General features: G+C 41.9%; 2 protein-coding genes across 2 annotated transcripts; one reads left to right on the forward strand and one right to left on the reverse strand.

Annotated features, from left to right (window-relative positions):
* The first annotated feature begins 14,583 nt into the window (after positions 1-14,583).
* LOC124678470 (pentatricopeptide repeat-containing protein At3g42630-like) lies at positions 14,584-16,067 on the forward strand. The gene is given in 2 exon segments (XM_047214357.1): positions 14,584-14,723; positions 14,725-16,067. Coding segments are annotated over 2 exon segments (1,281 nt in total). The 5' UTR covers positions 14,584-14,585; the 3' UTR covers positions 15,868-16,067.
* LOC124649510 (RNA pseudouridine synthase 3, mitochondrial-like) lies at positions 16,005-19,672 on the reverse strand. Its single transcript, XM_047189127.1, has 8 exons — positions 19,370-19,672; positions 18,559-18,630; positions 18,301-18,459; positions 17,827-17,955; positions 17,625-17,741; positions 17,408-17,509; positions 16,999-17,157; positions 16,005-16,781 (listed from the first exon to the last, which is right to left on the reverse strand). The coding sequence occupies exons 1-8, from the start codon at positions 19,670-19,672 to the stop codon at positions 16,407-16,409; spliced, it is 1,416 nt and encodes a 471-aa protein (XP_047045083.1). The 3' UTR covers positions 16,005-16,406.
* Positions 19,673-21,799: the final 2,127 nt, after the last annotated feature.

Raw genomic sequence — 21,799 nt, forward strand, 5'->3', positions numbered from 1 at the left:
TATATCAATTAGGGTTGAGGTGGTCTAGGTTTTACTATTGGTTCTATTAAGTATGGTTTACTTGGCTCCTATATAGGATGGTGGATAAGTATCCAATACTAATAAGCTTTAGTGGAGTATGGTTATGGAATGCTCAAGGTTTGGTATGATTGCTCCTAAGGTTCATCACATTGGTGTGATGATAAATATGGATATTTAAAGTTGTTGCCTCTAAGTATAGGAACTAGTGTTGGCCCTATTTGATCATTTAGGTCTGAAGAGGTTGAACACATGGAATACCCATATTTTAGTGTTGGGTCTTCTACATTTTATGTGGCAAGGCAAGTATTTAGTTCCTACTATGTATCTCTGGATACTAAGTAACTATTATGATCATAGGTTCCAACCTAGGGTTTAGGTTGGAGGTAATTAAGGTTCTCATGTGATAATAAAGTTAGGTTTCTAAATGAACCTAGGGTTTAGGATTACACATGAATTGATGAATTCCTGTTTTTCTACCCTATGGAACTAGGGTTTTCTAATTACCCTATAATTCTTGGATTAATAACTTCATTATAAAGTTGAAGTTATTAATAAGTTTGAAATAAAAATAATATTGGATTTGACACTTTATTATTTTTAATAATTTTAATAATTAAGGTAATTATTAATTAGGGTTTAAATCCTTTTAATAAGGATTTAATAAGTTAATAGTAAATAAAGATTAATTTTAATGTTTTACTTATTTACTTACTGGTTTTATTTATTTAAAAAATGTTTTCTTTAATTTCTGAATTTTAATTGTGTTTAAAATTAAAGGAAAGGACTTAATTAACAAGTATTAAATAATTAAATTTTTATTGAAAATAAAAATTTCATATTATATTTTTATTGGATAGATCTTTCTTTTCTCAGAATTTTGATATCTTATTTTCATTTTTCTGAGTTATTATGAATTTTACAAATTCATTTGAAGTTTCAGATATTATTGAGTTTGAATTAAAACAAAAGGAACTGCTAAATCTACCCGGGTTGGCTACCCTCAGGGACACTGACGAGTGGGCTTACGCCACGGTGGCTGCCACACAAGCATTTGACCAGGGTCAAAATCGAAACGTGGCAGGGGCTTCTCTTCCGGCGGGAGGTCGGCGACGGCGCCGCCGTTCCTGGGCACGGGCGGACGGGCTCCTCGCACCACTCGACGCAGCACACCGCTGAGATTCTAACGGTACCAACGCCGCCCGCCAATGACCACCGGAGCATGGTCGGCGGCGAGGTACCACGGCGGCGGACAGAGGCCGACGATGACAAGGTGCTACGGCACGATCAGAGGCTTAATAGAATGCTCATTAGATGCGTAATCTCACCCGGATGCTTTCTAGCTGGTTGATGTGGTCGATCGAGGACGGAATCGACGAGGAGGTCGCCATTTCCCTCGCAGTACTGCGAAAGGGAACGGCCAAATTATCGCTCCTCCAAGCTCCCCTTGACGCGTGATTGCACCAGGTGAACGAGAACGCCAGGGCGCTCCTCCTGAGCCCAACGGCGGCTCCAGGGGTGGTCGGAGATGGTGGGACGAGAGGAATGCCGGCGAGCTAGGGTTTCAGGTTCTGGCGCAAACGAGACGAAGAGAGGTCAAATTGAGGGCTTCTACGCATTTTATAGGGTCCTTGGCGTGTGCTGGCGGTCAACAACGCCGGCGGCGACCGCGGGACGTGGCATGGACGTCGCGGTGGCGAGCTCCCGCGCCTCCAGTGTCGAAGACGAAGACGACGACGTCTCTATCGTATTTATCCACGCGAAGAGGTATGCTGGGCCGTGGTGGGCTGTGCTGGGCTGAGTCTGCTGGGCTGCTTGGTGGGCTACACGGTCAGGTAAGGTCCTGGTAAGTCCTTTCTTCTTTATCTCTTTTATTTATTTTCTGCTTTGTATTTCTATCTTGAATTCAGATTTGAATTCATATTTTAACTCTTTTCTGTTTTGCAGGTATTTGACAATTGGTATTAGGATTTGATAACAATGATCATAGCATTATTTTATTGTTCAAGATAAATGTGTAATGCATGATTTTGTTTGTATCCTTGTGGTTTCTTTTTAAATTTTTAATTTAGCCATGAATTTATGTGGTCTTTGAAACTCTTTTTCCTCCTTGCAATACAACTTTCTTTTGAAATATTTAAAGTGTATAATTTGGTGCTCAAAGCATTTTAAAGATTATTATGAGGTTTTGGTTTCTTAAGTGAGAGTTTGTTTCACTTACATTTTAACTTAGGGAATCACCTATTTATTATAGTTTTGTGCATTCTCTTATAACCTTCTTTTAAGATGAACACTATTATTATCTTTGAAAATGCCTAGAGTAAATATTGTTCCCATAATGATTTGGTCTTGATTACAAAGGTAAGGGGTTGATCACCTCACCTGATTTTTAATAAAGGGTTTCAACTATGTTCATCTTATGCTCCCAGTATTAAGTATAAGATTTAACTAGTGAGAAATTCTAGGGTTCTAATAATATTTACCTAATGGCAATTGGTTTGAATCTCAATTATGGCCTGGTTTATATTATGATCACCATAGTGATACATAAACTAGGGTTGATATTTAATTCTAGGGTGTAGAGATGAGATGACACCATGTTGTACTTGCTAGGGTTTAATTTTCCCTAACTAAAATAAGATGGTTACTTGCTTTCTTGTTATTATTCTCATTGAGTTATTAAGGTTCTGAGAATTGTTTCTCTCTAATACCAATGGACTTTCTTTATATCCTTAATCTATCATTAAAGTAATTAAAGTAGTTATGGTTCTTTTTATAGTTAACTTTGGTTATGGATGATTGGTTTCTCACCATATAAAGTATGGAGTTTGACTCTAAGGTTTACTTAAGTCCTTTAATTGAGGAATAAATGGAATATAGATTTGATAGGGTTCTACTTATGATCACCAAGTGATTCACAAGTTAAAGGTAAGATATAAGCCTAGGATTGTTTATTATTGATCTCCTTATAATTTTATGTGGCTAATGATATCTGCTTATCCTATTAGGTTTTAACTTGTCCTTACTTACTTCAAGAGCATGATCATGATTTAAGCATGATCAACTTGTTCTTAACAACTCTACCTCAAATTCTTAGGGTTCATGATCATTACACAATTTATAATGATCAAGGTTGGACTTCCTAAGGTATCTCTCCTTGAATGGGTTTCTCACTCCCAAGATCAAGTGTTGTCTTGATCAATTAAATATATACTTTCTTTTATAGTTTCTTGAATGGGCATGGTTATGGTGGTCTCAATTATCTTGAGTATAACACCATAGGTTGAGCTTTCTCATTTAGGAATGGTTATTCTAGGGTTTATGGTGTACTCCTAATATTTATTTAGGTTACTGAGCCAAAGATTCAATTGTCTATCTTAGTTGGTTTATTCCACACCTTATTTCACTAAGTCATGGATATAGTCTTATTCCATTTGGTATCTGGTGATCTCACCACTTCAAGGTGAAATGGTTTACGTAATACTTTAGTTCAAAGTTTAACATTGAATCTTAAATAGGTAAAGCTAGAATTAGTATGAGTGGTCTCTCTCTCATTTGGGAAGGTCTTTAATTCCATCCTAAGATTAAGTTCCATAGAGAATGATGTGATCATCAATATCTATGTTTAACATAAATGGATTCTCTCTCTAAGGATTGTCTTGAATAATATCCTAGGGTTCTTTCTAAAGATGATGATTTGAATACTTGGATGTATATCCAAGGTTTAGCTCAAGGTTTGTTATTGCTTCTCTAATAAATAAGATAGAGCTCTCACCTCTCTGGTTTTGGTGTATAATAATTTGAACTAAAGAAGAATTATATTCCTTAGTTGGATCTCCTTGTCTTGTTTTCAAGATTAAAGTAGAATGAATACCATGAGGTTCATGGTAGGATCAAGGATTAGTTTCAGACATGGACAAGATAGGTTAGGAATAGTTACTCCTAATTATTGTTACTTGAGTTCCAATTAAATGGATGTTCATATGTTGTGGCAAGGATTATCATATTATAACCTTTTATAAGATCAAGTAATTGATCATTGAGTAAAGTGTTGTTGTGTTGATTATTAGTTCCATTTGATCTAACCCCTTAGATCAAATCATCTCTACCAAAACAATGTTCTAACCAAAGTCACATTGAGGTTTATAGCGCTTGACTTGATGAGGTACTTCAATTCCACCAAGGTCAAGTGAAACTTCGATTCATCTGTGATCTGTTTTACTTTAAAGCGCGAAAATTCCCCAGATTTTCTATGCATGAATGCAATGCACACATCTGTTTCCTCTATTTTTTGTAACCCCAATACCTGGGATATTACAGTCTCTACCCCTTAAACTAAACTTCATCCTCGAAGTTTGATCTCTCTCACGTTTCGGAGTGTGGATCTGACTTGTGCAGACTGCATCTTTTCTCGAACTCCGTGGTGATATCACTGGATATAATTGAATATATCCCTTGTCCAGATTCTTCCTGGAATCCAATAGTGTATGTCTCTGAACATTAGTTTCTTACTCCAGTTCTATGATTTTTCTCTGGAATCTAATAATACTTGTCTCTGAACCATGGCTCTTACTTTGATTCATTGATTTCTTCCAACTATTATAATCTTGTTTCCTATCTCATTGAAGATTCAATGATTGGGACTTCTTCTAGTCCTGACAGTCTTTATTGAGGACTAATTGGATAACATTCTCCTATTTGATAAAATAGGTCTTTGTTTTTCCCTTACTACCAAAACTTCAATATGGTTACTTAGTAAGGTGCTTACCATGAAAATGGTCGTGATGGTTTATTCCTCTAACAATGGATTAGACTCATTTAGTCCATCCAATCATGGTTTATAATTGATACCTATAACTATTTTGGGTCATTTAGGTTCCATGAAAGGAATCTTTCAAATAGACTTTAGTTTTGGTATGGTCAATCTACTTGGGTCTTTGGCCTTCTTGAGCTGTAATTGATCTATGATATTTTCTTCGTCCAACTTCTTTACGCTTATCTGACTTGAGCTATCGTACTTCTGAGTAAATATTACTCACTTTCTCAAGTATTAGTCCACTTCTTACTTCCTCGAGGTATGAACCTCGGCTTCTGGTCTGACATCCTTCTGAAAGTAGTGTTCAATAATCTTATGAAAATAAGATCGAACTTCCTCTCAGTTCAGACCTTCTTCATCTATCTTACTCAAAGTATTGAGTCATTGTACATCCAACTCAATATTTTACTCTACCCTTAGAGTTTTCTTATGGTCTTCAACTCCTTTTCTTCCAACTATTGGGCTTATGGTTGGAATATTGGTCTGGTTCTAACTTATGGGTTTTACTTCTTCTAAGGTCTCGTGAAGAATGTTTGTGGTGTATCCACTCAATTGTGGACATCCAATGTGAATCCTTCAACTAAATGATTATAGATCTAGCTATTTGGCCGACAAATTTTTTATTTGTTCACAAACTTTTGTTACAATTAATTAAATCGTGGACTATTTGTAATACCAATCGATACCAATTTGTGGTTATTATACCAACTGTGGCTATTTGATATCTAAAAATGGATTCGTTATAGGTTCGATCAACTGGACGAGACATCTTCTGCTTTATCTCGCAATATTGATCCTATACCAATTATGGTCTTCTGATATCAACTATGGTCTTCTTATATCTGCTATGGTTTCATAGGTCATCTTTCTTCATTCAGGGTTTATTTTGCAAAAGAACCACTAACTGACACTATGATTATAGCATCCTAAGTGATTTCCCATGCATTCCCTCTTCTATAATAATTATGGATCTGCTTGAGCTTCACCATAATTATTATATTTCTCACCTTCATGCTTCCTTCGTACTAAAGTACTCCTCTGTTGAGGCTAAGCATGAGTTTTGATTGGTACTTCCTTCTGAATATTGTGGTTGCTTCCCACCATTTTGCTTCCTTCTTTTGGTGAACCTTCATCTCTTCTTTAGAATCTTCAGAATTCGTCACTTCCTCACACGGATACTATTTCCTTCTAGATCTATAACATCAAGTAAGGACTTGATATTGCAACATGCATTTGCATACCAAGGTCAAACTTCATGTATGGATCTAGTCAAACAATGAAAATCCAATAAAATCCAAGAAAATTCAGCTTTGTGTTTATAGTACACACCATCATAAGCCTGAATATAATAGTTGAGTAAGACATCTCTAAACATCAGGCTCTGATGTGTAGTATATAACACCACATAAGATAGGTTTATATCATGATACTTAGCACGAATATTTGGGATTCTACTATTTGTCTCAACATTTACCTTAATTGCACATTTGCAATGAGATAAACTTGAAACAAAGTGGTCTAGGATAGTTAAGGTTAACCAAATTTTCTTTAGAAGTACTACTTAACTTAGTATTATACCATATATAAGTGCTATTGAGGACTATTTTGTATGATACCTCTAGTTCTAATATGGTTACTCTGAATACATAATTATTAGGATATAGTTCCTATACTTCTAAGTGTTTCTACCATAAGCATATGGTCATGATGTGCTTGGCACACTTCCCATATTTTTGGAACACAATTCTTGCACTATTGTTTTGCACTTGGCTTCTTATTGTACTCCTCTTAATTAATTATGAGGTTCTAGTCCATCACATAATGATTCTCAGGTGAATCATATATGATTACTATCAACTCTACCATGTAAGTAGACAAGTTTTATTCCTATCACTCTTTCTTACTTCCCATGGTTGACTCATCATGGTTTATACTACCTCATATAACTCATAGTTATCACTTACTATCAACTGTTTCACCAGTTTGGATAGATTTTACTTACCCATTACTTGTATTGGTTTACACTTCCTAATAGGATATCATGATTATCTTTGTCACTTAATATTACTCCTATTACAGGTCTGGATAATTCTTACTTAACCATAACATGTGTCGGTACACATCTTCCAATAGGATATCTTCCTTATGGTTGTATCCTCTCTTTGGACTACCATGTATTGTACACCAACTGTGATCTACTCATCTATGGTTTCAAGGACTTAATGTATGCTACATATTTGGGATTAGCTAACTAACTTCACTTAGGAAAGATAGGTAGGAAAGGTTGACTCAAGTGTGTCAGGATTATTCTCAAGTGAATATCCATCTCAAGTCATTAAAACTATTTGGTTTACCTAGGACATCTTCCTATAGACACTACCAATACTGTAGGTCTCCTTTAAAGGGTTTTAATCCTAGGGTCAAAGCATTTGCTCTGATACCAACTGTGGTGACCCGGCATACCACTGCATGGTGTAGTATGCAAGTCTGATATAACACCAATGAAACACCATTCCACTAGTATTATATCGCTCAGAGTGGTACAACGAAACATATGCGGGTCCAAGGCATGTCTATAGAATTACAACACGACTCTTTACAAAAGATCCACACAGCCTCCTACTTTACAATGAGGTAAAGCTGCAAATAAACTCCGGAAGAACGACTCGTAGTCTAATCCTAACACGAACTCTATTTGTAGAGTATTTAACTAGCTACCGAGGCTATGAATAGATTCTAGCTAAATAGGAGCTAGGTTTAGGAAGCTAGTTCCCTTCTCATTGCTTAATCTAGGTTTTCTCCATGGTGGGTGTGGTATATGACTCTTCCGGCAGGTTTCTGTCCCTTGAAGTAGTTGTTGACTCCTCGGTCTTCGAGTTGTACTGAAGATCCTCCTTCATGGCCTCCATATCTAAGCAGGGGATTTAAGAGTGGGATGAGTACGAGCGTACTCAACAAGTTCATTATAGGAAAGAGGTGTTTAATGCACTAGCTACGGCATTAGACCGGAAAGTCTAATACCAATGCAGGTTTTCATAATCATTTCTTCAAGAGGTTGCTTTTATTCGGAAGAGCTATGTCCGTCGGCCTTCACCGGTTTACTAGAACTTCATGGAGCTCCTTTCCGGCCGCGTTCGCAGATTCCATATCCCGGAACAGGGAGTGACAGGTCACGGTTCTTTACACTCTGCGAGAGGTGTGTTGCTTTACCCATAAGAGATCTTAACCTTTGTGCCAACCGAGCACGTTACCCGTCCACACTTCCTTTGGTGTGAGGCCCGGTATAAGGTCTAGCCAATCATGTTCCTCCGCTACCTCGAACACCCACCCTTTGTTGCATGCGCCGACCCTGGGTCCACGTCGGTCCCATTATTCCTGTAGATTTCAAGGTGGACCCCGACCACGACAACGATGCTTGGGCTCTACCATACACTCCTACGCCGGTAGCTGCAACCCATCCTAGAACGCAATACCGTGGGGACTTAGGACTCCCCAGCCTCACCATCTTGCTCCTTCGGGCGACAAGTGTACTACGGACTATGCCGTGGGGACTTAGGACTCCCAGGCCTCACCGGCTTGCCCCCTTGGATTACAAGTGTACTACGGTAAAGCGCATCCGTTGATGAACGAGAGGTGGAAACACTTTTGACTACTCCGTCCCACTCCGGATCTTATGGTTAACACGGGTATTACGGCACAAGAATCACTTTGGCGACATTTGTTGTTTAATCCTAGATGGATATAAACCCGTGCAATGGAACCTCCACCATATCCACACAATCCATGGTTCCATTGCCCACCACATAGTCATATTCATAGTTATGAAAGTAGTGGTTTTGGTTTTTATGCAATAGTGATAACCATAATACTTTGCAAGTAATTTGATAAAGATACTCAAATGACATGAGCAAGTGATGAACTTTCCTTTCTTGATCGCAAGATTATGCGAGACAAGGTCTTCGATACTGCTGATAACTCCAAATTCTGAAATAGCATCATCGTCCGGTAAGGACGATGTTTAAAAGATTGCCAAGGATGCAATAATGCATAAGTATGAGATGCAATCATTCCAAACGTAACCTAACCCCAATGATTTAGGATTAGTGAGTAGCAGTGATTAGTTCAGGGTGTGTTGCACTTTTAGAATGATTCACAAACAAGGTTCTTATTAGGTTCTTGTTGTTTTAGAATCATAAGTAAGTGAGAACATGTATAGTAATAATCATACACATCAAGGAATTGTAGTTGTATAATAAGTAAAGAGCAGTTGTCAATTTTAATACTATGTGGCATGGTTAATGATTACTTATCATATACTTCAAAAGAATCACTTTTGAAGAACATGTTCTTAATAAAGAACAAGTATGATAATTAAGTGGGTGGTTTTCTATGGTTGACTATGGCTTCATGTAGTTGCTGGGATAAGTATTAGATGGATCCCAACAAAGTTGGATTCATCAATACCTAGGGCTTGTAAGGTTAAGATAAGCCTAGGCATCCTAAGCAATTCATTATACTGTGTTGTTGTCAAGGTTGGTTTATTTTGCTAATGATAGGCTGGCTAGGGTTTATAGGTCCTTATAAGCAGGGTTGGTGATGATTCCTTATTTTCTTTAAAAGAATAACTTTTGAAGAACATACTTCTTAAGTAATAAGAAGTATATCAATTAGGGTTGAGGTGGTCTAGGTTTTACTGTTGGTTCTATTAAGTATGGTTTACTTGGCTCCTATATAGGATGGTGGATAAGTATCCAATACTAATAAGCTTTAGTGGAGTATGGTTATGGAATGCTCAAGGTTTGGTATGATTGCTCCTAAGGTTCATCACATTGGTGTGATGATAAATATGGATATTTAAAGTTGTTGCCTCTAAGTATAGGAACTAGTGTTGGCCCTATTTGATCATTTAGGTCTGAAGAGGTTGAACACATGGAATACCCATATTTTAGTGTTGGGTCTTCTACATTTTATGTGGCAAGGCAAGTATTTAGTTCCTACTATGTATCTCTGGATACTAAGTAACTATTATGATCATAGGTTCCAACCTAGGGTTTAGGTTGGAGGTAATTAAGGTTCTCATGTGATAATAAAGTTAGGTTTCTAAATGAACCTAGGGTTTAGGATTACACATGAATTGATGAATTCCTGTTTTTCTACCCTATGGAACTAGGGTTTTCTAATTACCCTATAATTCTTGGATTAATAACTTCATTATAAAGTTGAAGTTATTAATAAGTTTGAAATAAAAATAATATTTGGATTTGACACTTTATTATTTTAAATAATTTTAATAATTAAGGTAATTATTAATTAGGGTTTAAATCCTTTTAATAAGGATTTAATAAGTTAATAGTAAATAAAGATTAATTTTAATGTTTTACTTATTTACTTACTGGTTTTATTTATTTTAAAAATGTTTTCTTTAATTTCTGAATTTTAATTGTGTTTAAAATTAAAGGAAAGGACTTAATTAACAAGTATTAAATAATTAAATTTTTATTGAAAATAAAAATTTCATATTATATTTTTATTGGATAGATCTTTCTTTTCTCAGAATTTTGATATCTTATTTTCATTTTTCTGAGTTATTATGAATTTTACAAATTCATTTGAAGTTTCAGATATTATTGAGTTTGAATTAAAACAAAAGGAACTGCTAAATCTACCCGGTTGGCTACCCTCGGGGACACCGACGAGTGGGCTTACGCCACGGTGGCTGCCACACAAGCATTTGACCAGGGTCAAAATCGAAACGTGGCGAGGGCTTCTCTGCTCGGCGGGAGGTCGGCGGCAGCGCCGCCGTTCACGGGCACGGGCGGACGGGCTCCTCGCACCACTCGACGCAGCACACCGCTGAGATTCTAACGGTACCAACGCCGCCCGCCAATGACCACCGGAGCATGGTCGGCGGCGAGGTACCACGGCGGCGGACAGAGGCCGACGATGACAAGGTGCTACGGCACGATCAGAGGCTTAATAGAATGCTCATTAGATGCGTAATCTCACCCGGATGCTTTCTAGCTGGTTGATGTGGTCATTTCCCTCGCAGTACTGCGAAAGGGAACGGCCAAATTATCGCTCCTCCAAGCTCCCCTTGACGCGTGAGTGCACCAGGTGAACGAGAACGCCAGGGCGCTCCTCCTGAGCCCAACGGCGGCTCCAGGGGTGGTCGGAGATGGTGGGACGAGAGGAATGCCGGCGAGCTAGGGTTTCGGGTTCTGGCGCAAACGAGACGAAGAGAGGTCAAATTGAGGGCTTCTACGCATTTTATAGGGTCCTTGGCGTGTGCTGGCGGTCAACAACGCCGGCGGCGACCGCGGGACGTGGCCTGGACGTCGCGGTGGCGAGCTCCCGCGCCTCCAGTGTCGAAGACGAAGACGACAACGTCTCTATCGTATTTATCCACGCGAAGAGGTATGCTGGGCCGTGGTGGGCTGTGCTGGGCTGAGTCTGCTGGGCTGCTTGGTGGGCTACACGGTCAGGTAAGGTCCTGGTAAGTCCTTTCTTCTTTATCTCTTTTATTTATTTTCTGCTTTGTATTTCTATCTTGAATTCAGATTTGAATTCATATTTTAACTCTTTTCTGTTTTGCAGGTATTTGACAATTGGTATTAGGATTTGATAACAATGATCATAGCATTATTTTATTGTTCAAGATAAATGTGTAATGCATGATTTTGTTTGTATCCTTGTGGTTTCTTTTTAAATTTTTAATTTAGCCATGAATTTATGTGGTCTTTGAAACTCTTTTTCCTCCTTGCAATACAACTTTCTTTTGAAATATTTAAAGTGTATAATTTGGTGCTCAAAGCATTTTAAAGATTATTATGAGGTTTTGGTTTCTTAAGTGAGAGTTTGTTTCACTTACATTTTAACTTAGGGAATCACCTATTTATTATAGTTTTGTGCATTCTCTTATAACCTTCTTTTAAGATGAACACTATTATTATCTTTGAAAATGCCTAGAGTAAATATTGTTCCCATAATGATTTGGTCTTGATTACAAAGGTAAGGGGTTGATCACCTCACCTGATTTTTAATAAAGGGTTTCAACTATGTTCATCTTATGCTCCAAGTATTAAGTATAAGATTTAACTAGTGAGAAATTCTAGGGTTCTAATAATATTTACCTAATGGCAATTGGTTTGAATCTCAATTATGGTACGGTTTATATTATGATCACCATAGTGATACATAAACTAGGGTTGATATTTAATTCTAGGGTGTAGAGATGAGATGACACCATGTTGTACTTGCTAGGGTTTAATTTTCCCTAACTAAAATAAGATGGTTACTTGCTTTCTTGTTATTATTCTCATTTAGTTATTAAGGTTCTGAGAATTGTTTCTCTCTAATACCAATGGACTTTCTTTATATCCTTAATCTATCATTAAAGTAATTAAAGTAGTTATGGTTCTTTTTATAGTTAACTTTGGTTATGGATGATTGGTTTCTCACCATATAAAGTATGGAGTTTGACTCTAAGGTTTACTTAAGTCCTTTAATTGAGGAATAAATGGAATATAGATTTGATAGGGTTCTACTTATGATCACCAAGTGATTCACAAGTTAAAGATAAGATATAAGCCTAGGATTGTTTATTATTGATCTCCTTATAATTTTATGTGGCTAATGATATCTGCTTATCCTATTAGGTTTTAACTTGTCCTTACTTACTTCAAGAGCATGATCATGATTTAAGCATGATCAACTTGTTCTTAATAACTCTACCTCAAATTCTTAGGGTTCATGATCATTACACAATTTATAATGATCAAGGTTGGACTTCCTAAGGTATCTCTCCTTGAATGGGTTTCTCACTCCCAAGATCAAGTGTTGTCTTGATCAATTAAATATATACTTTCTTTTATAGTTTCTTGAATGGGCATGGTTATGGTGGTCTCAATTATCTTGAGTATAACACCATAGGTTGAGCTTTCTCATTTAGGAATGGTTATTCTAGGGTTTATGGTGTACTCCTAATATTTATTTAGGTTACTGAGCCAAAGATTCAATTGTCTATCTTAGTTGGTTTATTCCACACCTTATTTCACTAAGTCATGGATATAGTCTTATTCCATTTGGTATCTGGTGATCTCACCACTTCAAGGTGAAATGGTTTACGTAATACTTTAGTTCAAAGTTTAACATTGAATCTTAAATAGGTAAAGCTAGAATTAGTATGAGTGGTCTCTCTCTCATTTGGGAAGGTCTTTAATTCCATCCTAAGATTAAGTTCCATAGAGAATGATGTGATCATCAATATCTATGTTTAACATAAATGGATTCTCTCTCTAAGGATTGTCTTGAATAATATCCTAGGGTTCTTTCTAAAGATGATGATTTGAATACTTGGATGTATATCCAAGGTTTAGCTCAAGGTTTGTTATTGCTTCTCTAATAAATAAGATAGAGCTCTCACCTCTCTGGTTTTGGTGTATAATAATTTGAACTAAAGAAGAATTATATTCCTTAGTTGGATCTCCTTGTCTTGTTTTCAAGATTAAAGTAGAATGAATACCATGAGGTTCATGGTAGGATCAAGGATTAGTTTCAGACATGGACAAGATAGGTTAGGAATAGTTACTCCTAATTATTGTTACTTGAGTTCGAATTAAATGGATGTTCATATGTTGTGGCAAGGATTATCATATTATAACCTTTTATAAGATCAAGTAATTGATCATTGAGTAAAGTGTTGTTGTGTTGATTATTAGTTCCATTTGATCTAACCCCTTAGATCAAATCATCTCTACCCAAAACAATGTTCTAACCAAAGTCACATTGAGGTTTATAGCGCTTGACTTGATGAGGTACTTCAATTCCACCAAGGTCAAGTGAAACTTCGATTCTCGTGATCTGTTTTACTTTAAAGCGCGAAAATTCCCCAGATTTTCTATGCATGAATGCAATGCACACATCTGTTTCCTCTATTTTTTGTAACCCCAATACCTGGGATATTACACGGAGTGGCAGCGCCGGTGGGAGGTGCGCTGGCAGCAGGGGTGGGAGCAGCTTGCGCTGCGGCGGGAGATGCGGGAGCAGCAGCAACGTGATGATGAAGTCTACGAGCGGCGGCGCTTGGCGGAGATGCAGCTGCGGCTACGGAGGCAGGAGGTGGAGCACCATCGGCGGCCGGAGGAGCTGGAGCAGCAGCTGCGTCAGGAGGTGGCGACCGCGGATAGATCAGCCTACATGACGTTTGTGGCGGAGAGACCAGCGGGGAATCGACGACGACAGAGCAGCAGAGAGAGCAACGGTCGATCGTCCACCTTCATAGAGCCGGGTGTCCAGTAGGTAGTAGGCTAGAGATGAAGCAAGTTTCACATGTCATCCGGAATTGAGGAGTGAATAATGTTTTACTTGGATTTGACCTAAAATATTATTTATTCCTCGATCTTGAATGACATGAAAATAAAACTAGTCTTAAAAATATCCTACCGAGACGGCCTGTTCGGGGACGCCTGTGTGAGAACATCCCTCTGTTTGGGGACGTTGGTGTGAGAAGATCACCTTCAAAGAGGATGCAGTACTGATGGCCTCCATACACCAGTGCCACCGTCCCTACCGAAGCTCCTGCAGACGGCACCGGTGTAGATGCTGTAAGACGATTTACGACGAGTTTGTGTTTGGATGGCGAGATTTTTCTTTCATTTTCGTGTGAAATTTCTATGGCAATCTGTTGGGCAGGGAGGCCTCATGGTATATCCTGTAAAAATGAAGCCGTGTCTCCACGACACGGTGAGGTGAGATGGGTACCCTCCTCCCTCCACGGCCGACGCCTTCCACCGTCCGTCCGCCTCTCCCCGCCACTCGTCTTCTCCTTCTCCCGGAGCACCACCGTGCGCAGGTCGCCGCCCCGTCCTTCTCGTCTCACCAGGTCCGTCTCCTCCCCTCCATATTCCTCCTGCAGCCAACTCCCTCTCTTTCTTGAAGCTCACCTCGACTCTCTTCCCCCGGCACGCCCGCAGACGCCGGCGCAGCTGCACGCCGTGCCCCGTCCGAGAACCGCCTCGCCTGATGCCGACGACGCCGCGGCCCTCATGGTCGCGCGCGCGGAGGCGGGAGACTTCGCGCGCGCGCAGTCCATCTGGGCGCAGCTCCTGCTCAGCTCGGCCGCGCCGTGCCTCGCCGCCGCGGCGCCCCGCCTCCTCCCGGCGTACGCGCGCCTGGGCCGCTACGACGAGGTCCTCCTCGCCGTGCGGGAGCTCTCGGCGCGGGACCCCGCGCAGGCGCAGTCCCTCTACCCGCTCGCCGTCTCCTGCCTCGGCGCCGCCGGCGAGCTGGCGCTCATGGAGGCCGCGCTCAAGGAGATGTCCCGCGCGGGGCTCCGCGTCGACTCCGCCACGGGCAACGCCTTCGTGCGCCACTACGCGGCCTCCGGCACCGTCTGGGAGACGGAGGCGGCGGTCGGCCGGCTCAGGAAGACCGGCCTGCTCATCTCCGCCGACGCCATCCGCGCCGTCGCGTCCGCGTACCTCGCGCGGCGCGAGCACTACAGGCTCGGCGAGTTCGTGCGCGGCCTCGGCCTCGGCCGCCGCAACGCCGGCAACCTGCTCTGGAACCTCTACCTCCTCTCCTTCGCGGCCAACTTCAAGATGAAGTCCCTGCAGCGCGCCTTCCTGGAGATGGCCGACGCCGGGTTCCGGCCGGACGTCACCACCTTCAACATCCGCGCCGCCGCATTCTCCAAGATGTGCATGTTCTGGGACCTCCACCTCACCGCCGACCACATGCGCCGCGACGGCGTCGTGCCGGACCTCGTCACGCACGGCTGCTTCGTGGATGCGTACATGGAGCGCCGGCTCGCGCGCAACCTCTCCTTCGCGTTCCGCCGGCTCGACGGCGCCGGCGAGCCCGTCGTGGCCACGGACGGTATCGTGTTCGAGGCGTTCGGCAAAGGGGGTTTCCACGCCACCTCAGAGGCCGTGCTGGAGGCCGCCGGCGGGAAACGCCGGTGGACGTACTATAGCCTGCTCGGCATCTACCTGAAGAAACAGCACAGGAGAAACCAAATCTTCTGGAACTACTGATCTTGATCAGTGCAACAATAGTGCAGTGTATTTAGATGCTGGCTCAATGTACACGGTGATGAATGTTATGCTTAGAAAACAAAATCACACATGTGCTGGAACCATGGAAGAGTTTTGGTAATATCATACTACTACACAAAATGATTTATAACCGCTTATAAGTTACACAACATTGGTACCAATTGTTCACAGATTCTGAATTGCTAGCTGCTACAAATCTACATATCCTCAAAGTGATGATCCTATGCTTGGAAACTATATCATAGATGTAACGGAACTGTAGAAGAGTTTTGGTGAGATCATACAAAAACTGACTTATAACCTCCTACAAGTTACAATGTTGGCATCAATTGTTCACAGATTCTGAATTACTAGCTGCTACAAATCTACAACCTCACAATCACAAAGGAAACCTCGCAACTCCCCTAATTCTGAGTTTCATGATATGGCACTCCATAAACACTAACATGAGCTTAGCCACATCTCATATCGAGCGATTCAGCTTACATAAGTGACATGTCCAGATAACAGAGAGACCATCACACTAGGTAGGAAGACATGACATTCCAGCTAATTTTCATGTGAGCGGGCATTGGCGCGATGAACCTTAGGAGGTTGGGCTTCTCCTTGGACCATGGAGTACCATTAGCGTGCCACTCTCCCGTGTTACTCAGGAACTTCGCGATGTTAGGGACCACCATCTCCCGGCAATGCAGGTGCAGCAACGGGACTTTAGAGAGAACACTGCCCTTCTGAACCTCCAAGCCTTCAGGACGCCTCAGCTTGTATGGTTCCCCGGTGAAGGGCTCAAAGTCCGGCTGGGGATTCTGCTTCCACCTTTGGTGCACAAACCACCCATATTTGTAATCTCCAACGATGGGAGTGCCTAAGGCTTCTGCACAGTGGACTCGGAGCTGCAGAGGGGCAGAATAGTGAGACTGATGACTTCAGTTGAAAAAAATCGATAACAAATACAAGACATGTGAATATATTCTACACGTTACAATAAACTCAGGCATTTTAAGATAAATATGCAACAATATGTACGGCGTATCCATAATATCAAATGTGCTAACATCTTCATAAATTTTACAGAAAGGTGTTCAACAGAATTAGGTATTGTAAGAGTACCTGATGCTTCCGCCCTGTTAATGGGCGTAACTCAATCCAGGAGCAGCCATTGATGGTGGGTCCCATCACCCGATACTGGGTTACAGCTTCTTGTGCACCATCTATGCCAGAGGGATGTGCTAGAATGACCCTCTCAGCTTTGCCATCATCAAGAAGTACCTAGTTCACCAAGAGAGAAATTAGGACCTATGACAAAGCTTGCGATAAACCAAATGAACTGTTACTACATGTTGTTTCAATTCGTGGCAAGGGGCAAAGGATGCAGCAACTGTGATGGTTGATGAGAGTGCTGATGATGACTACATCTTCTAGATGATACAATGGTTGAAGTAACAATAGAAAATGATCTTATATAGCAAATTTAAAAAATGATCAAATGTTTTCCTTAGTAAAATACATGAGAAAATACCTTTGTTAGAGGAGCATATATAACTCCTTCGCTCTCTTTAGGCGCCCCGATGACCAATGCCCAGTATCTCTGCAAGTATGATTCACAGGCAGTATTCCATGTCTACAAGATCCATAGAAAATATAAGACATCATCAGGGTATTATCACAAAAAAAAGCGTGCTATTTTAGATGGAACCCAACTTGCGAAGTAGCAAAAATCATGAATTTAGGTTAACCTGCGAAGCTGTTTTTGCTAATTTGATGCTAGTGAAGAGCCAGTGCAATCGGGTATAGCTTTCTCTTGTTCTCCCCATCAACATCAACCCACTAGTATCTCTGTCCAGTCGATGGACCTGCACTTACAAACAAAGGAAGAAAATTAGAAGAGAGAGCTTAAGATTATACATGATATCCCAAAATAATGAGAACCAGTCTTACCAATTTTGGACCCTCTTCATTTCCATATTTAAGTGCTGCTGCTGCAAGCACGTCCATACTATTATGTACAGGCAAATGCCCCTTCATGGGCACTTTTGGGGGCTTGTTAAGCACAAGTATGGCTGAGTCCTAAAATTTAGAAATTTCAGCATACTAGGATGAATGTAAATCAGGAATAATAAAATCACCAAACTCTGGATGACACACTCAAATGATGACAATGTGACGCCTTTCATCAATAGACACGGTCAATAAGCAACTTATGAATGCCACTTTTACAGTACTGTTAAAGTAATATAACATGTGACAGACACTGATTTACACATATCACAATCCTGTATGTGCAAGTTAGTTTACCGCACCACTGACAATACATAGCGTCAGAGGCTTACACAACTGCCCACAGAAAAGCTTTTGTTACGGCAGTAATTACGCAAGCAACTGATCAGAAAACAACATACAACAAACAATTACCTTGTAGATGACAAGCCTTTTCAAGTACTCAATCTCATCTCTATTGGGATGCAATGACGCAGAGGGAATGGTCTCATACCGCTTCTTTATCTCGGCCTCAGCCACAGACACAGGAAGATGAATTCTCATGCCAGGCTCCATCACTTCATGATGCTTGATCTGCACCAAACTGCTGAGCATATTTACTTCATTCACATAATACGACAAGATTTCCCTAAAAGTAAGGAAAAAGAGCAGCATGGGGTTTTCATTATATACCTTTTTTAGAAGATGCTTCTGGCTCCGAATGCACTCCCCTGAAACCTCCTGCTCTGAGCACTCAGCGAAAACCTGGTCAAACGATAGCAGCTCGTTTCGTCTCAGATAGAAAAATGAACCTAAATATAGTGTGAACTGGTTCTGAATTGAGAGAAGCTAACAACAAGAAGCTTTTCAACATGGAAAACTGTTGACAAAGCAAATGAATTATGTCTCAACGGCATAAATGCATAGTATATGATCATTAACACAAATCTTCATCCTAATATTATCAGTCTTGCAAAGGACCGTGTGGGGCACTGTACCTAGTCGAGTTGGCTGCTGTGATAAAGGAGATACATGACCAAGGTATGAGAGGAGAATGAGGCAAGGTTGTACTTAAAGGGGATGGAGGGCGAACGGTAGGGATATCAAAGAACTAGAATCCGAAACCCCTTCCAGCCATAGCCTTCGCATGCCCACCCTCGCCCACATCTCAGCATCTTTCCATCTTGCTTTTGTACACCTGGCTCGCAACGAAACCCACCAAGGTCCTCACAGAACAATCATCAGCAGTTCAGCACCAGGCATTAGGTTGGCAAAACTGTTTGCCTGACAGAATTCTTTGGGAAAAAGGGTATCCGACCATCAGATGATCGGACATTGCAGTTCACCACTACAATAGTCACACATGAAACAAGCAATTCACGGGGCAGGAAAAACAATAATCCAACTCTTGTGGCATGGTATCACTAACTGAACCAACCAACCACCGAAACTGATAAAATGATCGGTACAGTACAGAGGAAGGAGGCGGGGCAGCAGTACGCACCTGCCTCTTGTTGAAGTGCGCCTGCACGACCTCCTGCGGCACGTCGTCGAAGCAGTGCTTCACCCAGCTCACCGCCGTCACGCGCCGCGGCGCCACCTTCCTCCCGGCGAGCGGGTCGGCCCCGGCGGGGAACGGCGGCAGGGAGAGCAGCTGCCGCGGCTTCGGCCCGGGCTTGGGCGCGCCGAGGCGGGCCACGTTGTTGCTGTCCACGCGCACCACCGCCGCGGGCGCGGGCGGCGCCAGGCGCGACAGCCGCCGGCTTAACGCCGGCCACGGGCACGGCCCCAGGCGGCGGCGCAGCATCATTTGGTTGATGACCAGTCCCCACTGATTCAGGAGCAGTTGCCTGGTAAATTGCGCAACTAGGCCGACCTGATGCTAAGCCCATGGTACCAAGTTGATGGGCCGTTTGTTTATCCGGCCTGTAACATGGGCAGTAATTCTCAACCTTGATGCGCCAGCCCAGTAAATTGAATTCTCGAGTCTCATTATTGGTGGGACCCGTGTGTCATTGCCTTGGGAAGGGGACCCTTCTTTTGTACTCTAACTCTCACCATCTCTCCTACTCCCTCCGTCACGAAATATGTCGAAGGTTTTTTTTTAAATTTGATGTATCTAAACACTAATAGATACATTTAAATTTTGATAAACCTTCGATATGTTTCGACTTTCGTGGGAGGAGGGAATATAATTCTCCAGCGAGATCATTTGGTGATGCCCACTCCCCGCAGTTGCTCAAACCATACATGTATTTTGCAAAGATAGTATTCAATTTCTCCAAGAAAATCTCTAAGGATATAATTGATGTTATTTCATAATTTTGGTGGGGGTGATGATGATGACTACAAGAAATTGTATTGGCTCCCTTGGTGGAGGATGTGCATTACAAAATAAAGAGGAGGTATGAGGTTTCGTGATTTGCATATTTCTAGCACGACCATGTTAGCAAAACAATTTAGAGACTGATAGAGGAGCCAAGCTCTTTGCCTCCTTGAAATAGGCTTTCGCCCTGCTACCATACGAGCCAAACTCTTTGTGTGCAAGGGTTTTTCGTTCTAAGTACTACCCTGATGGCAATTTCATAAATTTAAAGCTGAAAGGTGGTAACTCGTTTACTTGGCAAAGTGTTATCTATGAAATTTAATTTTTTAATCGTGGACGCATATGGCAAGCTAAAGAGGATATCAAATAAATGTGTGGAAGGATCCATGGATCCCAACGAGTCCAACAAGAAGAGTCTACACTCTAAGATGATCTATTCTCTTAGAAAGTTTCGGAGCTCATTAATCCATCCACGGATCATGGGGCGAGGAGTTGATACACGGGATTTTTTGAGTGCGGATGATAATAGGATATTTGAGATTGCAATGGCTCCTTCAGGTATTCAAGATTTTGTAGGTTGTCATTTAACAAAACAAAATGGTTTAGTCTCAGTTAGATCAACTTATCACGCTAAATGGGATTCCTAGTTTGAAAGACAAAACCCTAATGTGATGGACATTGGAGGATCACAAGGAAGTGAAGTATGGAAGAAGCTTCAGGGTTTACAACTATCGTCCAAGATAAAGATTTTTGCGTGGACAACACTCCATGGGTTGATACCATGTTTGGGAGTTCTAGCAAATAGGTATATTGTTACTTCTAGCCAGTGCCCAATTTGTAATACCGGGTCTGAAGATATCGTACACACTCTCTCCTCTTTTCCTCGAGCCAAACAAGTGCGAGATACACTACAGGAATCGGCGGGTACGCCGACGGCCGGCTGCCCTCGGCGTAGCCATGCCTTGCCCTCGGCGTAGGCTACGCCGACGGCAGCCCTCGGCGTACGTCGTCGGCGTCTGGGTCCCTCGGCACAGACGTGTCCACCGTCGGCGTAGGCATGGCCGTCGGCGTACACCACCTACGCCGAGGACCATGCTCGCCGTCGGCGTACGCACCGTCGGCGTACGCTCGCCGGCGTGCCGTCGCCGTTAACGGCGCGATGCCATACGCCGAGGGCATCCCCCTCGGCATAGAGAGCCACCAGAGGCGACGTGGCGCAGCGTGGCGGGCCGTAGCCAGGAGCTACGCCGAGGGCAACCCCCTCGGCATATGCATGGCCCATGCAGGCCACGTGGAGCGACGAGGTGCGGCCAGGTGAGGTGGCCTATGCCGACGGCAATGCCCTCGGCATAGGCTCGACCATATGGTCATGCCGGGGCCCTATGCCGACGGCATTGCCCTCGGCGTATGCCCTACCATTTGGTTTTTTCGATTTAAATTGGGTTCCAATTCATCTAAATTCAGTTCAGCAGGTCCAATACATCCAAATACATCGAAATTCATCCAAATTCACCATAATTCACATAAATAGCATGAAATCCACATAGTAGCATACAAATACATCCAAAATCACCATAATTCACATAAATAGCATGAAATCCACATAGT

Source organism: Lolium rigidum, chromosome 1 (genome assembly GCF_022539505.1).
Source record: "Lolium rigidum isolate FL_2022 chromosome 1, APGP_CSIRO_Lrig_0.1, whole genome shotgun sequence".
NCBI classification, from domain to species: domain Eukaryota; kingdom Viridiplantae; phylum Streptophyta; class Magnoliopsida; order Poales; family Poaceae; genus Lolium; species Lolium rigidum.